This window comes from Salvelinus alpinus, chromosome 31 (assembly GCF_045679555.1).
Source record: "Salvelinus alpinus chromosome 31, SLU_Salpinus.1, whole genome shotgun sequence".
NCBI classification, from domain to species: Eukaryota; Metazoa; Chordata; class Actinopteri; order Salmoniformes; family Salmonidae; genus Salvelinus; species Salvelinus alpinus.
This window is the reverse complement of record NC_092116.1, coordinates 36,466,889-36,489,547: the sequence shown is the minus strand read 5'-3', so window position 1 is coordinate 36,489,547 and position 22,659 is coordinate 36,466,889. Positions and strand designations below refer to the sequence as shown.

Sequence of the window (22,659 nt, the reverse complement as noted above, 5' to 3'; positions counted from 1 at the left end):
ATAAAGCATTGGCTCTATTTCCTACAAATGTCATGTTGTACACAAGTCTGTTATGGACAGATATACCTAAACATAACAGCTGACCAATTATTCACGACTTTAATTGTGGATTATCAACACTATCCATATTGATTGATATTGATTGAGATTATCCATATTGATAATTGATCATTGATATTGACCAGTTAGGCGGGTGTAACAGTATAACTTTAGTCCGTCCCCTCGCCCCGACCCGGGCGCGAACCAGGGACCCTCTGCACACATCAACAACAGTCACCTACGAAGCATCGTTACCCATCGCTCCACAAAAGCCGCGGCCCTTGCAGAGCAAGGGGAGCCACTACTTCAAGGTCTCAAAGCGAGTGACGTCAACGATTGAAACGCTATTAGCGCGCACCACCGCTAACTAACTAGCCATTTTCACATCCGTTACATGCGACTTGAATTGTGGATTATCCACATGATCCATTGCTATTGATTTGAGATGCTACACTATAGGACAACTCCATAACATGTCTATGAACTTTAAAAACTCTTTATTAGACATGACATAACACAGGTTACATAGTGGTTATAGCCTAATTACTTATGCAAATGACAAGCCTTATTCAGACTTTTTAAGACTTTGCAATATCCTGCCAACTTGTTTGTAAATATTCTGTTTAATACTTGTTGCTATTTTTCTTTTGTTGCTGTTTTATTTAAAAACTTTGAGGGCATTAAAGTGTTGTGAATCGGAATGTTACCGTGTTGAAATGCCCCCCCCCCCCCCCCCCCGTTAGTTGTTTTCCTTCTGTAATGATGGACCCCATAGATCTATGTGGACTGGACGGCCACAGACGAGACAGTAGCCTTCACATCGGGACAATAACACTTATCTTCCACACCAGTCTAAACATGTCAGTGACCAAGCCAGACATGATCATTTACTCTTTACTGTAACTATCCTGCACGTCTGCAGTCCACAGGAGTTGAACACAGACAACTTTTTTTTCGCCAAAGTGTTTAGGTCTGGTTCAGTGCAATTCTTAAAAAGCTATGAAAACAAAAACTGTCAAGCACTCGACTTTGTTTTCCAGTCAAAGCCTTTGGAGCATTTCTCAGGAAAATGTTGAGCAACATCATAGAAAAAAAAAGAAATTTATTTGAACATATTCCCACAAAGTAAGATTCCACAGCCGCAAAGTCAAAATTGGTTATGGTTGGTTAGGGTTAGCAGTGTGGTTAAGGTTAGGGCTAAAATCACATTTTTAAGAAGACAAATTGTAAAAATGGTTGGGGTTTAGACATGATTATGGGGCTGGCTTCATGTGGGAAATGGGGAAACTGGGTTTTGGGGAAACTGGGGAATGGAGAAACTGGTAGACAATGCCAAAACAAATATCTTGCCATCATTTCGTTACATGTAGACAATGCCAAAACAGATATCTTGCCATCATTTCGTTACATGTAGACAATGCCAAAACAAATATCTTGACATAATTTCGTTACATGTAGACAATGCCAAAACAAATATCTTGCCATCATTTCGTTACAAGTAGACAATGCCAAAACAAATACTGAACTTTTTCTGGATGCTCAACACAAAAAGTACAGTTAATGTTCATATATTTGTTGAGGTTCTTCAGGTAATGATTCACAGGTTAGTAATACTTATTAATCATTCTGAAAGAGACCTTTGACCTTGTTAACAAGCAGGTGTTTGTGTTAACCAAACCTTTTTTCAAACAGATATTATTGACAAATGTATCCCAGTAAATTGTGACGTAAGGAATAGATAGATACAACATCCCTTTGAAAATAAAGTATGTATAAATATTGTTTCGAGGGAGCAAGGAGAAAACACATGTTTCCTTACTGGAGAGTCACCTGGACTAAGAGAGAGTATCTGAAGAAGCGGAGGTCTGGTTACGCCTCTAAACCGCATGTTTAGCGCAATTTATCTTAAGTATTTTTTTTAAATGAGGGAAATCAACAACAAAAAAATGGAGACAACCATATGATTTTTTTTTTGTGGCTGTGATAACTAGTAACGACCGTGCACATCCCAAGACCTTTTCCTGGTTTGACGTCCGGACCAAGACCTCTTCCTGGTCTGACGTAATGACGTGTGTGGAGCAAGACTGGTCAGACAAACTACCTATTATTCGAAAGTCTCTACTGTTATTATTGTCAACAAATAGCTATTGTTTTTCATCTCTTTGTGATCATTTTACACAATCCCAACGTTGGCGAAGGATATTCACGGTAGTCAACTTGTTTTGGGAAAAGTTATACGAGTTTGTTGTGTTGTTTAGCTATAAGTCGCACGGCACTGGCTGCCAGTCGGTTTCTATGCGATAAGGGACATGTTGTTATCCATTGTTTTGGACTTATAGCGCTAGTTGTCTTCGTTCCCACACTAGAATAGTGTCTCTCTCTCTCTCTGCGATGGCTGAGGCGAGGAGAGTGGAGGACGAACAGCAGGAGAGTTTGAGAGGGGAACCGAGGGACCCTGTCGTAAGAAGACAGCCTCCACGACCGACCAACTCATCTGGAGGTAACATGTCACCACAGAATAGTTGATGTACCAACACACAACTGTTGCTTTTGCAATGTTTTTAGTTTTAAAGTACATTGTCAGTGTGATGGATGTATTGCATCATAAGAATATGATACAATCAGTGTAGTGTTATTTATTTATATATTTTTTTACGTGTGAGAGGTAGTGAAAAATAACAATTTATATGGCGTAATTTCCGCAACGTTTGTACCAACAGATTTTTAGTCATTTTTATTTAACCTTTATTTAACCAGGAAAAGCCCATTGAGACCCATTGAGACTCTTTTTCAAGGGAGACCTGCCCAAGAAGGCAGCAACAATCAATACATCACATAATTAAAACATACAACAATATGATCCAGCTTTTAAAAAATTACGCTCCTCTGTAACCCATCAACATTTTTAATTAATTCAGTGGCACTAACATATCTAGATGAAGCATGGATTGTAGACTATTCCATGCCTCTGGCGCACAAGACCAGAAGGCAGTCTTGCCTAATGATGTACCTATTGACTATATCATTCTATATACTATAATTCTATATCATTATAGTATATGGATAAAATGCATCAACCAATTGCAACGTTTGCCTATACCCACAATATAAAATAAAATAAATATTTTTTAATATCCTGAATCACCAAGTTAGTAGTACTGAGCGATTAGTGCCTTTTTGAGGTCGGTTCGATTATCACAAAAAAAAATCACAGGTTTTGACTATTTGGGTTGAATGCTGTGACACAGAATAAAACAACGAATAAAAGTAAAATGATGATAATGACTGACCATTACTGCTGATCACCTATTAACCACCATAATGTACTCGACATTACTTTAATACACATTTTCAGTTGTTGTGTTTTATTATATCAGTTTTATGTGATGACTTTATTACTTACTTCCAAGTCATCATCTCATCTCTGTCTGACAAAATCACTATTTTAGTCGTTCTTCAAAGTAAATAAGACTTTACGACTGGTGAATACCAACTATCAAATCACTATTTTAGTCGTTCTTCAAAGTAAATAAGACTTTACGACTGGTGAATACCAACTATCAAATCACTATTTTAGTCGTTCTTCAAAGTAAATAAGACTTTACGACTGGTGAATACCAACTATCAAATCACTATTTTAGTCGTTCTTCAAAGTAAATAAGACTTTACGACTGGTGAATACCAACTATCAAATCACTATTTTAGTCGTTCTTCAAAGTAAATAAGACTTTACGACTGGTGAATACCAACTATCAAATCACTATTTTAGTCGTTCTTCAAAGTAAATAAGACTTTACGACTGGTGAATACCCAACTATCAAATCACTTAGATCGTGTGTTTTCAGGTAGTTGATACCTTGAGAGGCATCAGCTGCTCTCTATATCCCCTCATGGTCATTGTAGTTAATTACTATGTTTTCTGCACTAAACTATGTAGAATATTAGCCTGTTGGAAACTACAACTCCCTACTACATCGTACAGTTCTGGCTGGATCTGATTTATCTCTAGAGAAACTGCACATTGAGCTCACAGGAAGAAAATAAATGAACGAAATGGAATTCAAATAATTGAACCAACCTTTGTCAATTAGTTCTTTTAAAAACCGAAAAATAACCAACCGTTCAGTTAATCGCTCAGCACGACAAGTTAGGCATACCTAATTTCTAAATATACTATCATCGCTGTCAATCGTGAATTATAATTATTCACGTTTTGACGGTGAAACGTCCAAACCGCACCTGCATGCCAATCATTTGATCTCAATCAGTTTCATGGGAATATGCATTTGATCTTGTTGAATTACTGTTTAGCGGCATTTGACGTCCATAGTCACATTTTATCACGGGACTTCCTGTGTGCACGCACTGGCACAGTTGTTTTTATGGGTTTTAACACCGAAGAGTTTTCACCACTTCCGAATTCGTGAGAAACGAAGTTCCAGCCCCCATTCATCGCAAGCAAACAACAGCCTATTCCAGACCCTCGGTTTCCCACAACCACCTATTCCAGGCCCTCTGTTCCCCACAACAGCCTATTCCAGGCCCTCCGTTTCCCACAACAGCCTATTCCAGGCCCTCCGTTCCCCACAACAGCCTATTCCAGGCCCTCCGTTCCCCACAACAGCCTATTCCAGGCCCTCCGTTTCCCACAACAGCCTATTCCAGGCCCTCAGTCTCCCGCAACAGCCTATTCCAGGCCCTCCGTTTCCCACAACAGCCTATTCCAGGCCCTCAGTCTCCCGCAACAGCCTATTCCAGGCCCTCCGTTTCCCACAACAGCCTATTCCAGACCCTCAGTCTCCCACAACAGTCTACTCCAGACCCTCCGTTTCCCACAACAGCCTATTCCAGGCCCTCCGTTTCCCACAACAGCCTATTCCAGACCCTCAGTCTCCCACAACAGTCTATTCCAGACCCTCCGTTTCCCACAACAGTCTATTCCAGACCCTCCGTTTCCCACAACAGCCTATTCCAGGCCCTCAGTCTCCCACAACAGTCTATTCCAGGCCCTCCGTTTCCCACAACAGCCTATTCCAGACCCTCAGTCTCCCACAACAGTCTATTCCAGACCCTCCGTTTCCCACAACAGTCTATTCCAGACCCTCCGTTTCCCACAACAGCCTATTCCAGGCCCTCAGTCTCCCGCAACAGCCTATTCCAGGCCCTCCGTTTCCCACAACAGCCTATTCCAGGCCCTCAGTCTCCCGCAACAGCCTATTCCAGACCCTCCGTTTCCCACAACAGCCTATTCCAGGCCCTCCGTTTCCCACAACAGCCTATTCCAGACCCTCAGTCTCCCACAACAGTCTATTCCAGACCCTCCGTTTCCCACAACAGTCTATTCCAGACCCTCTGTTTCCCACAACAGCCTATTCCAGGCCCTCAGTCTCCCACAACAGTCTATTCCAGACCCTCCGTTTCCCACAACAGCCTATTCCAGGCCCTCAGTCTCCCACAACCGCCTATTCCAGACCCTCGGTTTCCCACAACAGCCGATTCCAGGCCCTCTGTTCCCCGCAACAGCCTATTCCAGGCCCTCTGTTCCCCGCAACAGCCTATCCCAGGCCCTCAGTCTCCCACAACAGCCTATTCCAGGCCCTCAGTCTCCCACAACCGCCTATTCCAGACCCTCGGTTTCCCACAACAGCCGATTCCAGGCCCTCTGTTCCCCGCAACAGCCTATTCCAGGCCCTCAGTCTCCCACAACAGCCTATTCCAGGCCCTCAGTCTCCCACAACAACCTATTCCAGGCCCTCAGTCTCCCACAACAGCCTATTCCAGACCCTCAGTCCCCCACAACAGCCTATTCCAGGCCCTCCGTTTCCAACAACAGGGACCTCGGGACAGACATACAGCTGTTTTTGCACAAGGGAAAAATGTTTCCACTGGATATATGTGACCGACCGGCTCGATTCGGTCTTATGTAGCAAAATGTTCTATATTTTTTTACATTGAATAAAAGTAGAGACTCAGAGCTAGTAAAAAGATATCATACACTACAGTTGAGGAACAATGGGAAAGTAGTTCTGCTTTGGAAGTTGATAAACCTGTAACCTCACTTTTTTTAAAGAAAATGGCCCATGAATATTTTGCTACACCTACTGAAGAGCTCTTCTTTGTCTACACCCATTGAGCATCGTTCACACCCTCTTAAGCTTTAGCCCCGCCCATCTCTTTAAGGATTCACATGTTAGGCCGTGTAATAAACAACCAAAGATTTCAAGACTAAAGGCTGGTTTATACTACGTCTGTTGACAGTTGCAGCAGTGACATCGTGAACATTCTATTGTCGTCCGGCAACAAACTTGTCGTTGTTGTTATGAGAAAGTATAAACCCATGACATCAGTAGCCTGGTGGTCCAGTATAGCATAACTAGTGTATTTTAACACCAATAAATTCACCCGTTTAAAAATGAATTTAGAATTTGTCATTCTAGCAAATCAGGCAACTAAAAGCAACATTCATCTTGTTTTAAATTTTTGTTGTGATTTTTACCTCCTTTTTTCTCCGCAATTTTGTGATTATGATCTTATCTCATCGCTGCAACTCCCCAACGAGCTCGGGAGAGGTGAAGGTTGAGTCCTTCGTCCCCCGAAACATGACCCGCCAAACCGCACTCCTTAACACCCTGCCCGCTTAACCCCGGAAGCCAGCTGCACCGATGTGTCGGAGGAAACGCCGTTCACCTGACGACATGCAGGCGCCCGGCAGCCTTCTGTGTGTTCTCTTTTCGACTCCCTCTACATGTTTGCAATCAAATTCCAGAACTTTCTCCATCTCCTTAGCTATCATACTCTAATTCCACTGATTTCAGAACTCGGTCCTCCAGAAAGTGGAGAGCAACACTGATACAGTTCTACTAGGTGATGTCTTTATTAAAAGCAGCGTTAGAAAGGATTACCTACACATACTGACCAGCTGATATTATAGAAAGGATTACCTACACATACTGACCAGCTGATATTATAGACAGGATTACCTACACATACTGACCAGCTGATATTATAGACAGGATTACCTACACATACTGACCATCTCATGTTATAGACAGGATTACCTACACATACTGACCATCTGATATTATAGAAAGGATTACCTACACATACTGACCATCTCATGTTATAGACAGGATTACCTACACATACTGACCATCTCATGTTATAGACAGGATTACCTACACATACTGACCAGCTCATGTTATAGACAGGATTACCTACACATACTGACCATCTCATGTTATAGACAGGATTACCTACACATACTGACCAGCTGATATTATAGACAGGATTACCTACACATACTGACCAGCTGATATTATAGACAGGATTACCTACACATACTGACCATCTCATGTTATAGACAGGATTACCTACACATACTGACCAGCTGATATTATAGACAGGATTACCTACACATACTGACCAGCTGATATTATAGACAGGATTACCTACACATACTGACCATCTCATGTTATAGACAGGATTACCTACACATACTGACCATCTCATGTTATAGACAGGATTACCTACACATACTGACCATCTGATATTATAGACAGGATTACCTACACATACTGACCATCTGATATTATAGACAGGATTACCTACACATACTGACCAGCTGATATTATAGACAGGATTACCTACACATACTGACCAGCTGATATTATAGACAGGATTACCTACACATACTGACCAGCTGATATTATAGACAGGATTACCTACACATACTGACCATCTGATATTATAGACAGGATTACCTACACATACTGACCATCTGATATTATAGACAGGATTACCTACACATACTGACCAGCTGATATTATAGACAGGATTACCTACACATACTGACCAGCTGATATTATAGACAGGATTACCTACACATACTGACCAGCTGATATTATAGACAGGATTACCTACACATACTGACCATCTCATGTTATAGACAGGATTACCTACACATACTGACCAGCTGATATTATAGACAGGATTACCTACACATACTGACCATCTGATATTATAGAAAGGATTACCTACACATACTGACCATCTCATGTTATAGACAGGATTACCTACACATACTGACCATCTCATGTTATAGACAGGATTACCTACACATACTGACCAGCTCATGTTATAGAAAGGATTACCTACACATACTGACCAGCTCATGTTATAGACAGGATTACCTACACATACTGACCAGCTCATGTTATAGAAAGGATTACCTACACATACTGACCATCTCATGTTATAGACAGGATTACCTACACATACTGACCATCTCATGTTATAGACAGGATTACCTACACATACTGACCATCTCATGTTATAGACAGGATTACCTACACATACTGACCATCTGATATTATAGAAAGGATTACCTACACATACTGACCATCTCATGTTATAGACAGGATTACCTACACATACTGACCATCTCATGTTATAGACAGGATTACCTACACATACTGACCATCTCATGTTATAGACAGGATTACCTACACATACTGACCATCTCATGTTATAGACAGGATTACCTACACATACTGACCATCTGATATTATAGACAGGATTACCTACACATACTGACCAGCTCATGTTATAGACAGGATTACCTACACATACTGACCATCTCATGTTATAGACAGGATTACCTACACATACTGACCATCTCATGTTATAGACAGGATTACCTACACATACTGACCATCTGATATTATAGACAGGATTACCTACACATACTGACCATCTCATGTTATAGACAGGATTACCTACACATACTGACCATCTCATGTTATAGACAGGATTACCTACACATACTGACCATCTCATGTTATAGACAGAAGCCTGCTACATGGCAGACCAATCCGAGCTCATCTCTCGGCATGTCCAGCCCACCCATTATCTCAGCCAATCATGGCTAGCGGGAAGGTTCGTCTAAACCAACCAAGGCTCGTAAAATTAACAATTTCATTCGTATTTACAGATGTATACAAGTTTTATTAAGGCATATGACAGTTTGCGTTTCTGCCTTTCTGCATTTTCGATATAAAATAAAAAGTTTACATTCAAAGCCTCTCCTGTGAAGTAGTGACGAGCGACATATTCCTAGTTTCCTGAAACAAGTCAAATATGGGATCATCAGATCATGATATTCTGCTTTTTCACATCGAGGTGATTATCGACATTATCGAGAGTGTTTCTAATACTGTGAGGAACTATTATCACAATGGATGTTAAAACAGACTTGGTAGACTTAGGCTACTGTGTGAGGTGAGAACACTGTCTACTGTCTGAGAGGCTGGTATTGTTTTAGTCTCTAACTATAGATACTGTCTGAGAGACTAGTATTGTTTTAGTCTCTATAGATACTGTCTGAGAGACTAGTATTGTTTTAGTCTCTCTAACTATAGATACTGTCTGAGAGACTAGTATTGTTTTAGTCTCTCTAACTATAGATACTGTCTGAGAGACTAGTATTGTTTTAGTCTCTAACTATAGATACTGTCTGAGAGACTGGTATTGTTTTAGTCTCTAACTATAGATACTGTCTGAGAGACTAGTGTTGTTTTAGTCTCTCTAACTATAGATACTGTCTGAGAGACTAGTATTGTTTTAGTCTCTAACTATAGATACTGTCTGAGAGACTAGTATTGTTTTAGTCTCTCTAACTATAGATACTGTCTGAGAGACTAGTATTGTTTTAGTCTCTAACTATAGATACTGTCTGAGAGACTGGTATTGTTTTAGTCTCTCTAACTATAGATACTGTCTGAGAGACTAGTATTGTTTTAGTCTCTCTAACTATAGATACTGTCTGAGAGGCTAGTATTGTTTTAGTCTCTCTAACTATAGATACTGTCTGAGAGACTAGTATTGTTTTAGTCTCTAACTATAGATACTGTCTGAGAGACTAGTATTGTTTTAGTCTCTAACTATAGATACTGTCTGAGAGACTAGTATTGTTTTAGTCTCTCTAACTATAGATACTGTCTGAGAGACTAGTGTTGTTTTAGTCTCTCTAACTATAGATACTGTCTGAGAGACTAGTATTGTTTTAGTCTCTAACTATAGATACTGTCTGAGAGACTAGTATTGTTTTAGTCTCTAACTATAGATACTGTCTGAGAGACTGGTATTGTTTTAGTCTCTCTAACTATAGATACTGTCTGAGAGACTAGTGTTGTTTTAGTCTCTCAAACTATAGATACTGTCTGAGAGACTAGTATTGTTTTAGTCTCTAACTATAGATACTGTCTAAGAGACTAGTATTGTTTTAGTCTCTAACTATAGATACTGTCTGAGAGACTAGTATTGTTTTAGTCTCTCTAACTATAGATACTGTCTGAGAGACTAGTATTGTTTTAGTCTCTAACTATAGATACTGTCTGAGAGACTAGTATTGTTTTAGTCTCTAACTATAGATACTGTCTGAGAGGCTAGTATTGTTTTAGTCTCTCTAACTATAGATACTGTCTGAGAGACTAGTATTGTTTTAGTCTCTCTAACTATAGATACTGTCTGAGAGACTAGTATTGTTTTAGTCTCTAACTATAGATACTGTCTGAGAGACTAGTATTGTTTTAGTCTCTAACTATAGATACTGTCTGAGAGACTAGTATTGTTTTAGTCTCTAACTATAGATACTGTCTGAGAGACTAGTATTGTTTTAGTCTCTAACTATAGATACTGTCTGAGAGACTAGTGTTGTTTTAGTCTCTCTAACTATAGATACTGTCTGAGAGACTAGTGTTGTTTTAGTCTCTCTAACTATAGATACTGTCTGAGAGACTAGTATTGTTTTAGTCTCTCTAACTATAGATACTGTCTGAGAGACTAGTATTGTTTTAGTCTCTAACTATAGATACTGTCTGAGAGGCTAGTATTGTTTTAGTCTCTCTAACTATAGATACTGTCTGAGAGACTAGTATTGTTTTAGTCTCTAACTATAGATACTGTCTGAGAGACTAGTATTGTTTTAGTCTCTAACTATAGATACTGTCTGAGAGGCTGGTATTGTTTTAGTCTCTAACTATAGATACTGTCTAAGAGACTAGTATTGTTTTAGTCTCTAACTATAGATACTGTCTGAGAGGCTGGTATTGTTTTAGTCTCTAACTATAGATACTGTCTGAAAGGCTGGTATTGTTTTAGTCTCTAACTATAGATACTGTCTGAGAGACTAGTATTGTTTTAGTCTCTATAGATACTGTCTGAGAGACTAGTATTGTTTTAGTCTCTAACTATAGATACTGTCTGAGAGACTAGTATTGTTTTAGTCTCTCTAACTATAGATACTGTCTGAGAGACTAGTATTGTTTTAGTCTCTAACTATAGATACTGTCTGAGAGACTAGTATTGTTTTAGTCTCTCTAACTATAGATACTGTCTGAGAGACTAGTATTGTTTTAGTCTCTAACTATAGATACTGTCTGAGAGACTAGTATTGTTTTAGTCTCTCTCCCTATTCCCTATATTGAACATTGTGCATTTTTAGGGTGCTTTTTGAGATACAACTATAGTTAACAAGCAGCAGCAAGGAGTAGTTTAGCCCTGCTATCCTGTATGATGCATTATAACCTGTACATAGATGAACCCCACCTGATCTCTCATGCACCTAGAGCTATAGGTAACAGGCAGCGGTAAGGACTATAAGTGCAGCTCTATTACACCCTTCATAGCAGCAACCCGAGGGGTTGTGATATTTACCACGGCTAAGGGGCTGTTCTATACACGACACAACGTGGAGTGCCTGGATAAAGCCCTTAGCCGTGGTATATTGGCCATATACCACAAAACCCCCGAGGTGCCTTATTGCTGTTATAAACTGGTTACCAACATAATTAGAGAAGTAAAAATACCAAATGTTTTGTTATACCCTGCGGTGTACGATCTGATATACCAATGGCTGTCAGCCAATCAGCATTCAGCCATTGAACCACCCAGTTTATAATGGTCTTGATTTGATTTGGTAATGCGTTATAACTCAATGCATATTCCTTAAGCCTCTATACTCTCTGCACTCGGAGCTGTAGTTAACAGGCTCTATAATAAGTTATAATGCAGCTGGAAACATTGATGACTACCCCAGACCGACTGGTGTTTTCTGCTGCTCAGCAACCCATCACAGCTACAGTCTTTTTATTTTAACCAGCCAACCAGATCCAGGGGAATGGCAGAGGGTTCCAATCATAATTTCCACATTCTGGAACCCGGAGAGAGAGAGAGTTTCATTGGACAGCGGTTGGCTTTCCCTTCTTTTCCTCTGGGTCTTCAGTTCTTTACTGAACTGCAGGACTTCTGCTGTTATAGTTCTGTGGATGTTTGTTGTATCTGAAGCAGAGACGAGAGGAACTTTAGATGCTGGGGAGTTATCTATATTTATTCTATTGGACCAGGTAAGTTTGATTTGAGAATTAATTCTCCTTTTATAGAAATGACTAAGGGAGGAGTTTACAGGGGAGAAGAGATGAATGAGCTAGTGTGGCGATATCTTGACAAAGACTTCTCTCGTCCCCTCTCTCTATTTCGCTATCTCCCTTCACATCTTTTCTCTCCCTTCTCTCTCCCTTCCCCTCTTTTCTCTCCTTTCCCCTCCCCTCCCCCTCCCCTCTTTTCTCTCCCTTCCCCTCTTTTCTCTCCCTTCCCCTCTTCTCTCTCCCTTCTCTCTCCCTTCCCCTCTTCTCTCTCCCTTCCCCTCTTTTCTCTCCCTTCTCTCTCCCTTTCCCTCTTCTCTCTCCCTTCCCCACTTCTCTCTCCCTTCCCCACTTCTCTCTCCCTTCCCCTCTTTTCTCTCCCTTCTCTCTCCCTTCCCCACTTCTCTCTCCCTTCCCCTCTTCTCTCCCCCTTCCCCTTTTCTCTCCCTTCCCTTCTTCTCTCTATCTTCCCCTCTTTTCTATTTCTCTCTCTCCACAGAGCGCTCAGAGAGGCAGAAAGACCACAGACTCAGGTGAGAGATCTGCCAGTTTTGACGGACATATTGTGTATCTCAAATAGTACCCTATTCTATCTCTAGTGCACTACTTCTGACCAGAGTACACTGGGCCCTGGTCTAAAGTAGTGAACTATATAGGGAATAAGGCTCTGGTCTAAAGTAGTGTACTATATAGGGAATAGGGCTCTGGTCTAAAGTAGTGAACTATAAAGGGAATAGGGCCCTGATCTAAAGTAGTGAACAATATAGGGAATAGGGCTCTGGTCTAAAATAGTGAACTATAAAGGGAATAGGGCTCTGGTCTATAGTAGTGTACTATATAGGGAATAGGGCCCTGATCTAAAGTAGTGAACAATATAGGGAATAGGGCCCTGGTCTATAGTAGTGCACTATATAGGGAATAGGGTGCCGTTTGGGATACAGACTATTTTCCCTCTGCTATTACTCATCTGCCATATAAATTATGATCTTGCTTTGCACGCACACACTAGCATGCACACACTTGGAGCTGTTAGCATGGCTAGTGGTTTTATATGGTTGGCTGAGCGGGACTGTAGAACTGTCGGGCTAGGAGCTGTTAGCATGGCTAGTGGTTTTATATGGTTGGGTGAGCGGGACTGTAGAACTGTCGGGCTAGGAGCTGTTAGCATGGCTAGTGGTTTTATATGGTTGGCTGAGCGGGACTGTAGAATTGTCGGGCTAGGAGCTGTTAGCATGGCTAGTGGTTTTATATGGTTGGCTGAGCGGGACTGTAGAATTGTCGGGCTAGGAGTTGTTAGCATGGCTAGTGGTTTTATATGGTTGGCTGAGCAGGACTGTAGAACTGTCGTGCTAGGAGCTGTTAGCATGGCTAGTGGTTTTATATGGTTGGCTGAGCAGGACTGTAGAACTGTCGTGCTTGGAGCTGTTAGCATGGCTAGTGGTTTTATATGGTTGGCTGAGCACGACTGTAGAACTGTCGTGCTAGGAGTTGTTAGCATGGCTAGTGGTTTTATATGGTTGGCTGAGCAGGACTGTAGAACTGTCGGGCTAGGAGTTGTTAGCATGGCTAGTGGTTTTATATGGTTGGCTGAGCGGGACTGTAGAATTGTCGGGCTAGGAGCTGTTAGCATGGCTAGTGGTTTTATATGGTTGGCTGAGCACGACTGTAGAACTGTCGTGCTAGGAGTTGTTAGCATGGCTAGTGGTTTTATATGGTTGGCTGAGCACGACTGTAGAACTGTCGGGCTAGGAGTTGTTAGCATGGCTAGTGGTTTTATATGGTTGGCTGAGCGGGACTGTAGAATTGTCGGGCTAGGAGCTGTTAGCATGGCTAGTGGTTTTATATGGTTGGTTGAGCCGGACTGTAGAACTGTCGGGCTAGGAGCTGTTAGCATGGCTAGTGGTTTTATATGGTTGGCTGAGCGGGACTGTAGAACTGTCGTGCTAGGAGCTGATAGCATGGCTAGTGGTTTTATATGGTTGGCTGAGCGGGACTGTAGAACTGTCGTGCTAGGAGCTGATAGCATGGCTAGTGGTTTTATATGGTTGGCTGAGCGGGACTGTAGAACTGTCGTGCTAGGAGCTGATAGCATGGCTAGTGGTTTTATATGGTTGGCTGAGCGGGACTGTAGAACTGTCGTGCTAGGAGCTGTTAGCATGGCTAGTGGTTTTATATGGTTGGCTGAGCGGGACTGTAGAATTGTCGGGCTAGGAGCTGTTAGCAAGGCTAGTGGTTTTATATGGTTGGCTGAGCGGGACTGTAGAACTGTCGTGCTAGGAGCTGATAGCATGGCTAGTGGTTTTATATGGTTGGCTGAGCGGGACTGTAGAACTGTCGTGCTAGGAGCTGTTAGCATGGCTAGTGGTTTTATATGGTTGGCTGAGCGGGACTGTAGAACTGTCGTGCTAGGAGCTGTTAGCATGGCTAGTGGTTTTATATGGTTGGCTGAGCGGGACTGTAGAACTGTCGTGCTAGGAGCTGTTAGCATGGCTAGTGGTTTTATATGGTTGGCTGAGCGGGACTGTAGAACTGTCGTGCTAGGAGCTGTTAGCATGGCTAGTGGTTTTATATGGTTGGCTGAGCGGGACTGTAGAACTGTCGTGCTAGGAGCTGATAGCATGGCTAGTGGTTTTATATGGTTGGCTGAGCGGGACTGTAGAACTGTCGTGCTAGGAGCTGTTAGCATGGCTAGTGGTTTTATATGGTTGGCTGAGCGGGACTGTAGAACTGTCGTGCTAGGAGCTGATAGCATGGCTAGTGGTTTTATATGGTTGGCTGAGCGGGACTGTAGAACTGTCGTGCTAGGAGCTGTTAGCATGGCTAGTGGTTTTATATGGTTGGCTGAGCGGGACTGTAGAACTGTCGTGCTAGGAGCTGTTAGCATGGCTAGTGGTTTTATATGGTTGGCTGAGCGGGACTGTAGAACTGTCGTGCTAGGAGCTGTTAGCATGGCTAGTGGTTTTATATGGTTGGCTGAGCGGGACTGTAGAACTGTCGTGCTAGGAGCTGTTAGCATGGCTAGTGGTTTTATATGGTTGGCTGAGCGGGACTGTAGAACTGTCGTGCTAGGAGCTGTTAGCATGGCTAGTGGTTTTATATGGTTGGCTGAGCGGGACTGTAGAACTGTCGTGCTTGGAGCTGTTAGCATGGCTAGTGGTTTTATATGGTTGGCTGAGCGGGACTGTAGAACTGTCGTGCTAGGAGCTGTTAGCATGGCTAGTTGGTTTTATATGGTTGGCTGAGCGGGACTGTAGAACTGTCGTGCTAGGAGCTGTTAGCATGGCTAGTGGTTTTATATGGTTGGCTGAGCGGGACTGTAGAACTGTCGTGCTAGGAGCTGTTAGCATGGCTAGTGGTTTTATATGGTTGGCTGAGCGGGACTGTAGAACTGTCGTGCTAGGAGCTGTTAGCATGGCTAGTGGTTTTATATGGTTGGCTGAGCGGGACTGTAGAACTGTCGTGCTAGGAGCTGTTAGCATGGCTAGTGGTTTTATATGGTTGGCTGAGCGGGACTGTAGAACTGTCGTGCTAGGAGCTGTTAGCATGGCTAGTGGTTTTATATGGTTGGCTGAGCGGGACTGTAGAACTGTCGTGCTAGGAGCTGTTAGCATGGCTAGTGGTTTTATATGGTTGGCTGAGCGGGACTGTAGAACTGTCGTGCTAGGAGCTGTTAGGATGGCTAGTGGTTTTATATGGTTGGCTGAGCGGGACTGTAGAACTGTCGGGCTAGGAGCTGTTAGCATGGCTAGTGGTTTTATATGGTTGGCTGAGCGGGACTGTAGAACTGTCGTGCTAGGAGCTGTTAGCATGGCTAGTGGTTTTATATGGTTGGCTGAGCGGGACTGTAGAACTGTCGTGCTAGGAGCTGTTAGCATGGCTAGTGGTTTTATATGGTTGGCTGAGCGGGACTGTAGAACTGTCGTGCTAGGAGCTGTTAGCATGGCTAGTGGTTTTATATGGTTGGCTGAGCGGGGCTGTAGAACTGTCGGGCTAGGAGCTGTTAGCATGGCTAGTGGTTTTATATGGTTGGCTGAGCGGGACTGTAGAACTGTACAATCACCCTTCTGAACAATATTTCTGTGACGTATAAGCAGGTTAACCGTTAAAGAGGAAAGGAAACACTCGACTATAGAACACCAGCTACCTGGAAATCGCCATATTGGCATTGTTGCATCATCGGCAAAAGAGTTTTGTAATTCCTCGGCGCCGGAAGATAGAGACGTAGAGCAGATCGATACGACCATGAACACAACTAATCCTCATGAAGATGGAGACTTAGAGCAGATCGATACGGCCATAAACACAACTTCCTTATTTTGAATAGTGTAACTTTTACTGTACGATTCAAGATGGCGCTAACCATACCTCTAAAAAACGTTGTTCAGGATCAAAACACCGAAAATGAAGATGTTTCTGTGTTACAAGCAATATGTTTTGTATTAGTGACTGGTATACATCTCTTCGCTTTACATCCTAAAGTGTTTCCATTCCCCTATTTAAAATAAAAAAATTAACTTATTTAAAACATAGCTGGGACTACTTTCTCTCTCTCTCAGCCGTCTCACAGCTGTAGCAGTAAGTATCCCGGTGCGGTGTCGAGGTTCGGGCCGGGACTACTTATTTTCTGCCTCTGACACAACCCTGGAACTATGTGGCTCCAGCTTCAGTCGATTGGCACGGTAACAGGCTGGAGAGGTTACTCCGGCTGTGGATAGAAGTTTTCCCCAACTTCAGACGCTGATCTGGAATCAGTTTAGCCTAACCTGATGTTAGCCTTAACCATAAGGAGGGGGGGAATGCAAAAACTGACCTTAGATCAGAGTTTGAAGGGAACCTCTTACCCAGAGGTTTAGGAGATTGTTATTCAATGTCAGCAAGTATATACGGATGCATGTAAGCAAATAGTTTGGAGGGGGAGGGGAGGGAGGAGGAGGAGAGGGGGGAGTAGAGGAAAATGAAAAGGGTAGAAGGTACAAGAAGTGAGGGAAGAGCAGTAGGGGGGGAAGAGAAGGAGGGGGGGAAGAGAAGGAGGGAAGAGCAGGAGTGAGGGAAGAGCAGGAGGTGGGGAGTGAGGGAAGAGCAGGAGTGAGGGAAGAGCAGGAGTGAGGGAAGAGCAGGAGTGAGGGAAGAGCAGGAGTGAGGGAAGAGCAGGAGTGAGGGAAGAGCAGGAGTGAGGGAAGAGCAGGAGTGAGGGAAGAGCAGGAGTGAGGGAAGAGCAGGAGGCGGGGAGTGAGGGAAGAGCAGGAGGCAGGGAGTGAGGGAAGAGCAGGAGGCGGGGAGTGAGGGAAGAGCAGGAGGCGGGGAGTGAGGGAAGAGCAGGAGGCGGGGAGTGAGGGAAGAGCAGGAGGTTGGGAGTGAGGGAAGAAGGGAAGAGCAGGAGGTGGGGAGGAGGGAAGAGCAGAAGTGAGGGAAGGGCAGGAGTGAGGGAAGATCAGGAGTGAGGGAAGAGCAGGAGTGAGGGAAGAGCAGGAGGCGGGGAAGGAGGGAAGAGCAGGAGGTGGGGAAGGAGGGAAGAGCAGGAGGTGGGGAAGGAGGGAGGGGAGGAAGTGAGGGAAGAGCAGGAGTGAGGGAAGGGCAGAAGTGAGGGAAGAGTAGGAGGTGGGGAGTGAGGGAAGAGCAGGAGGTGGGGAGTGAGGGAAGAGCAGGAGGTGGGGAGTGAGGGAAGAGCAGGAGGTGGGGAGTGAGGGAAGAGCAGGAGTGAGGGAAGAGCAGGAGGTGGGGATTGAGGGAAGAGCAGGAGGTGAGGGAAGAGCAGGAGGTTGGGAGTGAGGGAAGAGCATGAGGTTGGGAGTGAGGGAAGAGCATGAGGTGGGGAAGGAGGGAAGAGCAGGAGGTGGGGAAGGAGGGAGGGGCGGAAGTGAGGGAAGGGCAGAAGTGAGGGAAGAGCAGGAGGTGGGGAGTGAGGGAAGAGCAGGAGGTGGGGAGTGAGGGAAGAGCAGGAGGTGGGGAGTGAGGGAAGAGCAGGAGGTGGGGAGTGAGGGAAGAGCAGGAGGTGGGGAGTGAGGGAAGAGCAGGAGGTGGGGAGTGAGGGAAGAGCAGGAGGTGGGGAGTGAGGGAAGAGCAGGAGGTGGGGAGTGAGGGAAGAGCAGGAAGTGGGGAGTGAGGGAAGAGCAGGAGTGGGGAGTGAGGGAAGAGCAGGAGGTTCATGTAGGGTATAGGGGGAGTTTGTTCCCCCTCCCCCTCCTGTGTTAGAAGTGGACTGCTAGCTGGGATGTGTTATGTGTGACTCATGGGTCTGGACATAGTTAGCAGCTAGAAGTCAACATTGCTCTGCTCTGTAGAAAACAGCAGTATACTCAGAAAGTAGAGCGGACAGGAGAAGAACAAAGATAGAACGAGAGAGAACGGCGGACGGTCGAGACAGACATTACAACAGACAGAGAGAGGCTGAAGGTAGTCTACACTTTGGGTATGTTGTTTGTGATTGTTTTGTCGGGAAGTTTCACTCTGAGGGGATATGAGCTTTCCTCCGTTATCTGTCCCTAAATACTCTGGGTTTCCTCCGAAGGAAGGAAACAGAGGAGGAGAGAAAGCACAGGCAGAGAGGACAGCAGACTGTCTAGCTAGACACTACAACAGACAGAGAGGACAGCAGACTGTCTAGCTAGACGCTACAACAGAGAGGACAGCAGACTGTGTAGCTAGACACTACAACAGAGAGAGAGGACAGCAGACTGTCTAGCTAGACACTACGACAGACAGAGAGAACAGCAGACTGTCTAGTAGACACTACAACAGACAGAGAGGACAGCAGACTGTCTAGCTAGACGCTACAACAGACAGAGAGAACAGCAGACTGTCTAGCTAGACACTACGACAGACAGAGAGAACAGCAGACTGTCTAGTAGACACGACAACAGACAGAGAGGACAGCAGACTGTCTAGCTAGACACTACAACAGACAGAGAGGACAGCAGACTGTCTAGTAGACACTACAACAGGCAGAGAGAACAGCAGACTGTCTAGTAGACACTACAACAGGCAGAGAGGACAGCAGACTGTCTAGTAGACACTACAACAGACAGAGAGAACAGCAGACTGTCTAACTAGACACTACAACAGACAGAGAGGACAGCAGACTGTCTAGCTAGACGCTACAACAGACAGAGAGAACAGCAGACTGTCTAGCTAGACACTACAACAGGCAGAGAGGACAGCAGACTGTCTAGTAGACACTACAACAGGCAGAGAGAACAGCAGACTGTCTAGTAGACACTACAACAGGCAGAGAGGACAGCAGACTGTCTAGCTAGACACTACAACAGACAGAGAGGACAGCAGACTGTCTAGCTAGACACTACAACAGACAGAGAGGACAGCAGACTGTCTAGTAGACACTACAACAGACAGAGAGAACAGCAGACTGTCTAGCTAGACACTACAACAGGCAGAGAGGACAGCAGACTGTCTAGTAGACACTACAACAGGCAGAGAGAACAGCAGACTGTCTAGTAGACACTACAACAGGCAGAGAGGACAGCAGACTGTCTAGCTAGACACTACAACAGACAGAGAGAACAGCAGACTGTCTAGCTAGACACTACAACAGAGAGGACAGCAGACTGTCTAGCTAGACGCTACAACAGACAGAGAGGACAGCAGACTGTCTAGCTAGACACTACAACAGACAGAGAGGACAGCAGACTGTCTAGCTAGACACTACAACAGACAGAGAGAACAGCAGACTGTCTAGTAGACACTACAACAGACAGAGAGAACAGCAGACTGTCTAGCTAGACACTACAACAAACAGAGAGGACAGCAGACTGTCTAGTAGACACTACAACAGACAGAGAGGACAGCAGTAATGTTTAATGTCTAATCGTTATATGGGGTGTTATATTGGTGTGGTCATGTCTCTGCATGTTTTAGATCAGGTTCAAATGAAACACACACACAGAATACACTTTTACAGGCTGGTTTAATCAATGTTAGTAGATTAAAAAACACATTTAGCTCTAGGTTGGACAGTGTGCAGACTGATCAGTCTGTTAGCTCTAGTCTGTGAAGGAATGCAACAAAGGGAAAGTTCTGTAATGGAAGGAAACCTGCTCTGGGTGTTCTGTAACGGAAGGAAACCTGCTCTGGGTGATCTGTAATGGAAGGAAACCTGCTCTGGGTGTTCTGTAATGGAAGGAAACCTGCTCTGGGTGTTCTGTAATGGAAGGAAACCTGCTCTGGGTGTTCTGTAATGGAAGGAAACCTGCTCTGGGTGTTCTGTAATGGAAGGAAACCTGCTCTGGGTGTTCTGTAATGGAAGGAAACCTGCTCTGGGTGTTCTGTAATGGAAGGAAACCTGCTCTGGGTGTTCTGTAATGGAAGGAAACCTGCTCTGGGTGATCTGTAATGGAAGGAAACCTGCTCTGGGTGTTCTGTAACGGAAGGAAACCTGCTCTGGGTGATCTGTAATGGAAGGAAACCTGCTCTGGGTGTTCTGTAATGGAAGGAAACCTGCTCTGGGTGTTCTGTAATGGAAGGAAACCTGCTCTGGGTGTTCTGTAATGGAAGGAAACCTGCTCTGGGTGTTCTGTAATGGAAGGAAACCTGCTCTGGGTGATCTGTAATGGAAGGAAACCTGCTCTGGGTGTTCTGTAATGGAAGGAAACCTGCTCTGGGTGATCTGTAATGGAAGGAAACCTGCTCTGGGTGTTCTGTAATGGAAGGAAACCTGCTCTGGGTGATCTGTAATGGAAGGAAACCTGCTCTGGGTGTTCTGTAATGGAAGGAAACCTGCTCTGGGTGTTCTGTAATGGAAGGAAACCTGCTCTGGGTGATCTGTAATGGAAGGAAACCTGCTCTGGGTGTTCTGTAACGGAAGGAAACCTGCTCTGGGTGATCTGTAACGGAAGGAAACCTGCTCTGGGTGTTCTGTAATGGAGGGAAACCTGCTCTGGGTGTTCTGTAATGGAAGGAAACCTGCTCTGGGTGTTCTGTAATGGAAGGAAACCTGCTCTGGGTGTTCTGTAATGGAAGGAGGAAACCTGCTCTGGGTGATCTGTAACGGAAGGAAACCTGCTCTGGGTGATCTGTAACGGAAGGAAACCTGCTCTGGGTGTTCTGTAATGGAAGGAAACCTGCTCTGGGTGATCTGTAACGGAAGGAAACCTGCTCTGGGTGATCTGTAATGGAAGGAAACCTGCTCTGGGTGTTCTGTAATGGAAGGAAACCTGCTCTGGGTGTTCTGTAACGGAAGGAAACCTGCTCTGGGTGTTCTGTAATGGAAGGAAACCTGCTCTGGGTGTTCTGTAATGGAAGGAAACCTGCTCTGGGTGATCTGTAATGGAAGGAAACCTGCTCTGGGTGTTCTGTAACGGAAGGAAACCTGCTCTGGGTGTTCTGTAACGGAAGGAAACCTGCTCTGGGTGTTCTGTAATGGAAGGAAACCTGCTCTGGGTGTTCTGTAACGGAAGGAAACCTGCTCTGGGTGTTCTGTAATGGAAGGAAACCTGCTCTGGGTGTTCTGTAACGGAAGGAAACCTGCTCTGGGTGTTCTGTAACGGAAGGAAACCTGCTCTGGGTGTTCTGTAATGGAAGGAAACCTGCTCTGGGTGATCTGTAATGGAAGGAAACCTGCTCTGGGTGTTCTGTAATGGAAGGAAACCTGCTCTGGGTGATCTGTAATGGAAGGAAACCTGCTCTGGGTGTTCTGTAATGGAAGGAAACCTGCTCTGGGTGTTCTGTAATGGAAGGAAACCTGCTCTGGGTGTTCTGTAATGGAAGGAAACCTGCTCTGGGTGTTCTGTAATGGAAGGAAACCTGCTCTGGGTGTATCTGTAATGGAAGGAAACCTGCTCTGGGTGATCTGTATATAGGAACCTGTGTAGTAACACTGCTCTGGGTGTTCTGTAATGGAAGGAAACCTGCTCTGGGTGTTCTGTAACGGAAGGAAACCTGCTCTGGGTGTTCTGTAATGGAAGGAAACCTGCTCTGGGTGTTCTGTAACGGAAGGAAACCTGCTCTGGGTGTTCTGTAATGGAAGGAAACCTGCTCTGGGTGTTCTGTAACGGAAGGAAACCTGCTCTGGGTGTTCTGTAATGGAAGGAAACCTGCTCTGGGTGTTCTGTAACGGAAGGAAACCTGCTCTGGGTGTTCTGTAATGGAAGGAAACCTGCTCTGGGTGTTCTGTAACGGAAGGAAACCTGCTCTGGGTGTATCCTGTATACGGAAGGAAACCTGCTCTGGGTGTTCTGTAATGGAAGGA

General features: G+C 44.4%; 1 protein-coding gene across 1 annotated transcript in view; it reads left to right on the top strand.

Annotated features, from left to right (window-relative positions):
- The first annotated feature begins 2,095 nt into the window (after positions 1 to 2,095).
- The window catches only part of LOC139561268 (SH3 domain-containing protein 19-like), a 59,137-nt gene continuing 38,573 nt past the window's right edge, over positions 2,096 to 22,659 (top strand). Inside the window, exons 1-2 of the mRNA XM_071378251.1 lie at positions 2,096 to 2,539; positions 12,958 to 12,991. Of these exons, the coding sequence (XP_071234352.1) occupies positions 2,431 to 2,539; positions 12,958 to 12,991 (143 nt within the window). The 5' untranslated portion in view covers positions 2,096 to 2,430. The remainder of the gene's footprint in view (positions 2,540 to 12,957; positions 12,992 to 22,659) is intronic.